General features: G+C 54.0%; 1 protein-coding gene across 1 annotated transcript; it reads left to right on the top strand.

Moving 5' to 3' along the window:
* Positions 1-771: 771 nt before the first annotated feature.
* On the top strand, positions 772-1,815 carry LOC115311475. Its single transcript, XM_029970146.4, has one exon. It carries the CDS (start codon positions 772-774, stop codon positions 1,813-1,815), a length of 1,044 nt encoding a protein of 347 aa, XP_029826006.2.
* The last annotated feature ends 6,141 nt before the right edge of the window (positions 1,816-7,956 follow it).

Raw genomic sequence — 7,956 nt, 5'->3', positions numbered from 1 at the left:
GGCTTGCACATCCACACTACGGTCTAAGCAAGAAAGCACCGTCTTTATCGACGACGGCGGAAGATCGCTACGCGGTGGACGTTTGCGGATGCCGTTCCGGTAGCGGCGTGGTGCAGATTTTCACCCGGAAAGACTTTGTTCGCTGGGTTCGCAAGTCGCAACACGACAAGTCGGACGAGGTGGTGGGCTACTTTATAGACGAGTTTCACACTTTCATTTCGAGATCGAATCTCAAGAGCGACGCATGTTTTGGCGGCAGCGACGCGACCACCGGACCTCTCGTAGCGGTGGACGAGCGCAAGAGGAGCTACAAGGTGCACGCTCGCAACACCGTCCATAAGCTGGCGCACGAGACTCGCGACCGGATATTTGTGTGCAGCACGGCCACCCCGTTTTTTACAAAATTCGAAGGCGAGCTGCTCCAGTGGGTCACCACCTTCGACCAGGGCATAAAGACGGTCGAGGACGCCGAGAGATACTTTAGCATTCGGATGGTCGTTCCGAAGCAAGAGTTTCTCAAAAAGATTTACAAGACGTCTCTGCACGTGGTCAGGGACGACGGGAGTTACACCGTGCCCAACGTGGTGGACGTGCGCTACCCTCTGAGCGAAGACGACTTCCCCGCGATCGGCTGCGACTGCAAACGGGAGACCTGCGACGACATTCACTGCGTCGTCAAGCGAGTCTTTGACGAGATTGTGAAGCGTCCCAAGGACAAGCACTTTGTCGTTTTCGTACCGCTACGACATTAGAGAAAACATTTTGACCATCATGAACAACGGCAAGCACGAGAGCAAGACGACGGCCCGAAAGTTTGTCTGGAAGAACATGACCATCATATTCGTCGTGCCAGGGGACCCCGCCTGGTACCTGACGAAGCTACGCGACATGTACAACAACTTTACCTCCTCGGTGATCATGGTGACCAATTTCTTTTTCTGCGAAGGCCACACGCTCAAGAACGTCAAGCACATGCACATCATCGGTGGATTCCCCACCTACGAGTGTGCGACCATGTTTCAGGCGCTGGGCCGCGTCTCGAGACTCGGCTCACACAGCAACGTGGACTCGGCCGTGGTCAAGGTGTACATGTACAACGGCCAGCACTATGCCACGAGACGCGGCAAGGCCGTCGACAGGGAGAACGTGATTCGGAGAGCCATGGTCAGAATGATTCGAGACACCCCCCTTTCTCCGGCCACCGCAGACGGTAGACTCTCGAACCTGCTGGCGCTGTACGCGACCAACAACGACGACAACCGCAAGAGCGAGCCTTCCGCAGACCAGAGCGAGATCGACAAACTCTTGGCCGCCACATCGCGCTTTGCGTCGTCAAAGTACTCGTACAACATTACCGGAATAGGCATGTGCCTCATTGACGACTCCATCAACAGGTACAAGATTGTCCAGAAGCGAGCCTTGCGGCAATATTTATTCGACAAGCGAGTAAAGACCACCAAGAACATACGAATCGTCAAGGACTTTATGCGATCCGCCTCCTTCGGTCCGGGCGAGATTTTTCTATCGGTGCCGGACGTGACCTTGACGGGCGACGCGCTCGTCGATAACATCAGACGTCACGTTGTAAACAGGTACGTCATCTCGAACAAGATAGATAACTTGCCGCATTACGCAACGTCCTACAAGAAGCTCATAAAAGGCGCAAAGCTGGCAAACATGACCATAACCGCTCTGCGGAAGGTGCTACAGCAGGCCGGACTCGGGTCCGACTTTACCCACCGCAACGAGGCCATCCTGGCGTTGTACGAGTGGGGGCGCGCAAATAACAGGATCATTGTCCTGACCCAGTTATGACACGATGACGGATCGACAACTGGACCTCTTACGATCGACGGAGGCTTCGCGATGGTCAAAATTCAATTCAAAGACTTTCACGACGACGGACGGCATCCAGATACCCACGAGCGTGTCCCTCTTCAACGTCCGAGTGCCGGCGTGCACCGCGTTCCTCGCGGACGCGCTGGTCGAGAACAAGTGTGCCAAACGCGTCGAGGGGAGTCTTCACGTGTACTACTTCGGCGTGGCCCTCTACAAGACTCTGGGTTTAGCGGAGGCTTGCGGTCTAGACTTTGCCTCGGCCCTACACCGAGAAGATCTCGGTCGCGTCGACTTTACGCTGGCTTCCAAAGTGTTCCCCTCGTCCTGTCTCAAGGAAGTGGCGCCGAGGACACTCTGCTACCACGGAACGGTGTGTGGCTACCGACGTCCACTGACGGGGGTGGTGTTGGAGCTCTGGTCGGTTCACCGCGGGGAGGCTTCGGAGGCGCTCTTTCGGAAGTACGCGGTGCAGGTGGTGCCCTACGTGCCGCAACTCTTCTCCTTGGACTCGGAAGGTGCTGGTGGTCTGAAGGAGCGGCTCAAAATTCTCTTGGACTCGTTGGGCGGAATCGAGGACGAAGAGTTTGCGAGCAGGTTGCTGGTCGCGTCCGTGGTGCAGTGCGCGGCCATGCGGAACGCAGACGAGGCCTGGGTGGATCCGTTCGTCACCGTCGATGCTGCGTGCGAAGACGCTGTTGCAAAAATTGCGAGCCAGCTTCGAGACCGCTACGGACTGACACTGGATGAAGAGCCCCCGCTACCCTACGATTACGTCTGCCACGCCGTAAGGACGTGTTCTGCATCCGCGTGTACGTGGGACACGTTCGAGGGGCGGACCTGGGACAGGTGCATGGAATACAGGGGAGGCTACAAGTTTGCCGCGGTCGGTCGGTACGACGACGGCCCTTGCGTCCTGTACGATTTTTCTTCAATGTATCCGTCCGTGCTCGTACAGTTTACAGAGATCGACTCTACGCGATTTCGGAGCGTGTCCGAGTGTCTTCTCAAGTCGGCCTACGAGCTCTTGAAGGAGAACCCGGGTATGAAGAGGATGTTGAAGAAGATGTGCAACTCGGCCATCGGATGCATGGGCAGTTACAAGCACTCGATCGGCAGAATGAAGTGCCTCCAAAACAGGTCGGTCCTGGCCGCAACGTGCCGGCTGTCTAGGACGCTGCTAAAGTGCGTCGCGACGATGGGGGAGCGACTGAAGCATCTCAGAGTCGTGTATACCGACACCGACTCTATTTTGTTTTCCTCTCCCCAGCTCCGAGAGATTGACTGGAACCAACTCTTGACGGAGATAAACACCGAGTGGATTCCGAATCTACTACCGCCCGGAGCCAAGTGCTATCTGAAAATGCGGGTGGACAAGTGCATGCCCCGCGGAGTCTCCGTACTCGAAAAGGGAAAGTATCTTGAACTGTCAAAATAAATTGTTGAGTCTGCATACCAATTCGTCTCTGGTCTTTTCAATATCTAAACGCCCGGTCTGCCCGTTTGTGTGCAACGGAGCGTGAATGCCGTACTCGGGTAGCCCAAACTTTTCCAGACCGTTGACGACCCGCTCTCTATCGATACCGGGTAGGGCGCGGTACTCGTCCAGGCGCCTCTGTAACACGTCCATGAGCTTTTGTGTGGTGCTCAGGTCGACTCTTTCGAGGCCGTCGATGGAATTGCGAACGTAGACGTAGGCATTCACCTCGGGCTTGCAGAAGGCGTTCAGAAAGTCGAACACGACGCCGGGGACGTCCTTGGTCTCGACGAGGATCTTGCGAACCACGTCCGCCCTTGTGTGGCGCGGATAGCCGGGATGCTCGTAGACGGCGTATCCCGGCGAGATTTTGTTAATCTCTAGCGGAGTGCGCAACACGTACTCGAAACAGGCCGCCGCAATCTCCATGTAGTGTGCTCGGATCAATTCCAAAGGGTTCATAAAGTCGTGATCGATCAAGTTGCGGGCGGACGTCACTAGAACGTGCGCCTCTTCGGTGTCGGTCAGTCGGCGGCGCTTTTGGTGAGACAGGACGGCCTCTTCGAACAAGAGCCTCTTGACCGACTTTATCCGCTCGACGCGGTACTTGTCGGCCAGGAGAGAGTCGGGTGGAACTGTTCGTTCCATCGCCAGACGATGGGCCTTGTGTAAGATTTCGGCGTACAGCGGAATCACGACCTTGGAATAGTTGCGAGGACACGCGGCGTTGTTAGCGCGAATGTTGTTGTTACGCAGCCAGTTGGAGAAGCGCTGCTCTATGGTGTTTACGTACTGGGACCGAGCGTCCGCCTTGTCGGTCACTGGTGCCACCACTACAACGTTGGCGTCGTCCACCACGAGTCGGTGGCTCGCTCGCCTGTGTAGGTCGGGTGTAAGTGCCAGTGCCGAGCGCGCGAGTTTGGGTAGGCGAGCGAATATCTCCTCGGCGCTCAGATAAAATTCGGAGAGAAACTCTTCCTTGTCGGGGGTACCCCAAGTGGCCGCCTTGGTGACTTTCCACTCTTTCACCGGTTGCGGAGAATGTCTGTAGACGGCCGCGGCTCTGACCACGTCGTCGTCCAGGTCCAGCGAACCGTTGTGCAAGACGAGTCGGTAGCCGCAGCGAATCAGGTCTTCCACGTGGCCGCCCTCCGTCTGTAGAGGAACCACTAGGCGCATGACGTTTGGGATTTGGCCGAACGCTTGGGCGACCGCTTCGTACGGACCCGACCCGTGTCTCTCTTTCAGGTCTTCCAGGTAGGCTTCCTTGACGCTAGAAGGAACGAAACCCACCCTGAGCATCACGGGTTTCACCTGACCCGGCGTGCTGCCGTTTAGCGACGCCGGCAAAGACACTCTGTATCCGAGCGGCATGCCGTAAGCCACGGCGCGCGACATGCCCCTGCTCATAAAGGAGCGGCGTATGACGTTTTGAGTACAGGGAACGATCTTCGTGGTATTTATTCGCAGGAAGGCGGCCACCGACTCGTCCCAGGCCTGGCTAGTGAACAACTCCACGTTGACGCGGTTTAGGTAGTTTGTAAACGCGTTGCCCATGTGCGTCAAGAACCAATCTTCGTTCTTCAAGTATTGATCCAGCGAATAAAGTTGTACCGGTGGAGCGGACGGTATGGCACTAGATAGGTCTGTCAGAGTCCTCTCCAACATGTATTTCCTAGTGTTGTCCATTAGGCTCTTTACTGTGCTGCACAGTTGCGAGTCCAACTTTATTTTAAGTCCCGTAGTAGAATCTAAAACTAGTCCCGCCATTTCGGACGAATCGTAGTTTACGTTCAAGCGTCCCTGTGGAGGGTAGATGCCCCACGTTTCGGGGTGATCGTGCAATAGGCCGGCGGACAGTGCCGCGCATCCGGCCAAATTTACCCAGGGCGACATTGCCGCGCAGTTCGTGTAGCCGTAAGTGTCGGCCGCCGTCAACAACCATTCCAACGTGCTCACAAACGGTAGCGAGTAGAGTTCGTACACTGTCCACAAGTCGTTGAGGTCTTGCAAAGTGTCGGTGGAAAAGTATTTGATCACCAGAGGCTTGATGTCTTCACTGAGCGCTACGGTTGGTACTTTTTTGGGCGGTGCTTGTGTTGGTGGCGTTATCGTAACCTTTGGAGTTATGTTTGGCATATCGAAAATGTTCAAGTCTTTTCCGTACAACTCCTTATAAGCTACTTTGACTTTCCCCCCGAAATCAGCGTACGAATAATAGCCCGTTAATATCAATCTCTCTAACGGTTCGAGTGCAAAGACGCTAGTCTCTACGGTGCCCGTTTGGCCCAACTTCAAATCACGGTTCGTGCTTTTCGCATATTTGTCACACATTGGCATTGTGCCCATTATCCATTCTACATCTTTCTCCGGTACGTGCAATTTCAAATACAACGACTTCTTACCATATATTCTTTTAAAGAGATCTAGTATTGTAGGAAACGACACCTCCGAGCTCGGTCTATTCACGACCACCTCGTCAGATATATTACATAGATTAGTTGTGCTCCTGATAGGAGCAGTTTTGAACTCTTTCACTAGAGCGAGCACGACAGATTTTACAATCTTCGTAATATGGTCGTCGGTATCCTCCTTGGTGATCTTACCTTCTTCTATGGCTTCGCCCGCCCCTATTAAAGAGCTATACCATTCGCTTGCTTTCGTCTCTTTCCGGGAATACAATAGCTTGGAGAGCAGAACGTAACTGTTTTTACACTTTAGGAAGAGGGGCATGAACGGAGCTCGCTGTCGATTGAAGACTCCCCAGCGCACTCTGTGACGATCCACCGCAAAGACCCTATCGTCGTGCGCGGTAACGAAGGGAGTGTCGTCGTCGTACGAGAGGTATTGTCCTTGCATCGGAATGTTTGTGCGACGGGCTGATTTCAGCATTCTCGTGGTCGCGTTTTGTCCGATCGGATAAAACACGGCGGATTTGTTGGTCGCTACGCTCCGAGCGGTGGACGTTCGAGTAAACAGGTGGTTGATGCTACTCGGTTGATAGTTCGAATAACCCAAGTCTATCCAAACCCCAACGCCTCGCGCAAACTCTTCGGCAACGTAGTGTTGTAGCAACAACTTGATCTGACCGTGTTTCTCCAGGTACCTGACCTCGTTCACCGTGTTCACGTACTGACGGACCAAGTCTTTCGTATCTTGCCGCATGGGAAAAACGCAGTTCCACGCCATCTGGCAGTGGTCGTCGAATCGAATGGCCATCTCTTCGGTAAAGTCTCCCTTGGCTAACATTATTAGTTCTGCGCTGGCAAACGTAGGTGGGAAATAGGTTCCCCATTCCTCGGCGCACTTTCGGATCACGCCGCTCATTGCCGGTAGCATCTTTTTCGAGTGCGCGGAGAGAGCCGACGCGGCGTATAGACAGTCCACGTCCACGTATCTCACCTCAGAGACGTTCGTGTCTCTTTGCACCACGTTCGCGGCGAGCGTGAACGTCAAGGGGCGACTCAGCAAATCGGGAGGGGTATCCCTAGTTTGTCCCGTAGCTTTCTTGACCATAAATTTGGGAAGCATAAAACTATCCCCCTCTAGTACACAAACGTCGTCTTCGGTTGCGTTCTGAAAATTTAAACGATCTCTTATAGTAGTGTTTGTAACGTAGTCGCAATAGGAATATTGAATGGCCTTAACTTTGGCATTAGGAGTAGTTTCGAAGGAATAGTAAAAACCGGCGGGCAGTATCCTGCACCAGTCTACGACTTCGTCCTGCTCCAAGTCCAAGAGCTTGGTGAGCTGCGGAGCCAGAGCTTGCGCCAGTTTGCTCGGCGACCTACTCAGAGCCCTGGGGTTGTCGGCGATAAATTTCTGCCGACATTTTGCAGAGTCAAAGTCTAATTTCGCGGACCAGTAGTCCACGAAGGCGTCGTAATTCAACATTTTTTTGTTATAAAACGCACCGATGGATTACGAGCAACTGGCTACGAATCGAAAGCGACTCGCGATGGACATCGCGAACCTCGTCGGGCGCATCTCTGACGGCAAGGAAAGGACGGAGGTAGTGGTAAAGAGGTGCGAGCCCGTGTCCAAGTTCTTTGTCAGAATTTATCTCGCGCGCTTCAAGGACTCGCTCTCTTTCAAATCCACGAGCGCCGTACTACACGCCATCGACGAATTCGTGGACCCGACCTCTCCGAACTACCTCGCCGCTTTCGAAGCGATCTTGAACGCAGTTTTGAACGGAGTACCAGTCTCGTCGGAGATAGAAAAGGAAAGAGACTTGAAGCACGCCGAAATAGGTTCCCTCTTATTGTCGGAAAACAGAGTAGAAGAAACTGGCTACGTGGAGAGTGGCCGCTTTCACAAAGAAATGCACGCTATCGCCGATTCTCTCGATCTGAATCACGGCGATAACTGCCTGGGTCCTTTGAGCGTCTTTGTGAGCGACCAAGGCGTTAGAGGAGTAAAGAAGCCGAAGTTGACTACATTCGGTCGGACGCGCGAAGTGAATTTCAGACACAAATAAGCAGCCGAAGCCTATTATTGACACCTGGAGCGGGCGCTGGTTTCGATGGATTTTGAAGAAAAAACCCTAATCGACGCCATGACGGCAAATATTGCGGAAAACTTGATCAAGACCGGGTCGGAGAGATGGCGTAGGCTCGAGAGCGGTTTCCTCGATGCGTCCG

This window comes from Ixodes scapularis, unplaced genomic scaffold (genome assembly GCF_016920785.2).
Source record: "Ixodes scapularis isolate PalLabHiFi unplaced genomic scaffold, ASM1692078v2 ptg001041l_1__unscaffolded, whole genome shotgun sequence".
Lineage (NCBI taxonomy): Eukaryota > Metazoa > Arthropoda > Arachnida > Ixodida > Ixodidae > Ixodes > Ixodes scapularis.
The sequence above is the reverse complement of the archived record's forward strand: the minus strand, read 5'-3'. Positions and strand labels throughout refer to the sequence as shown.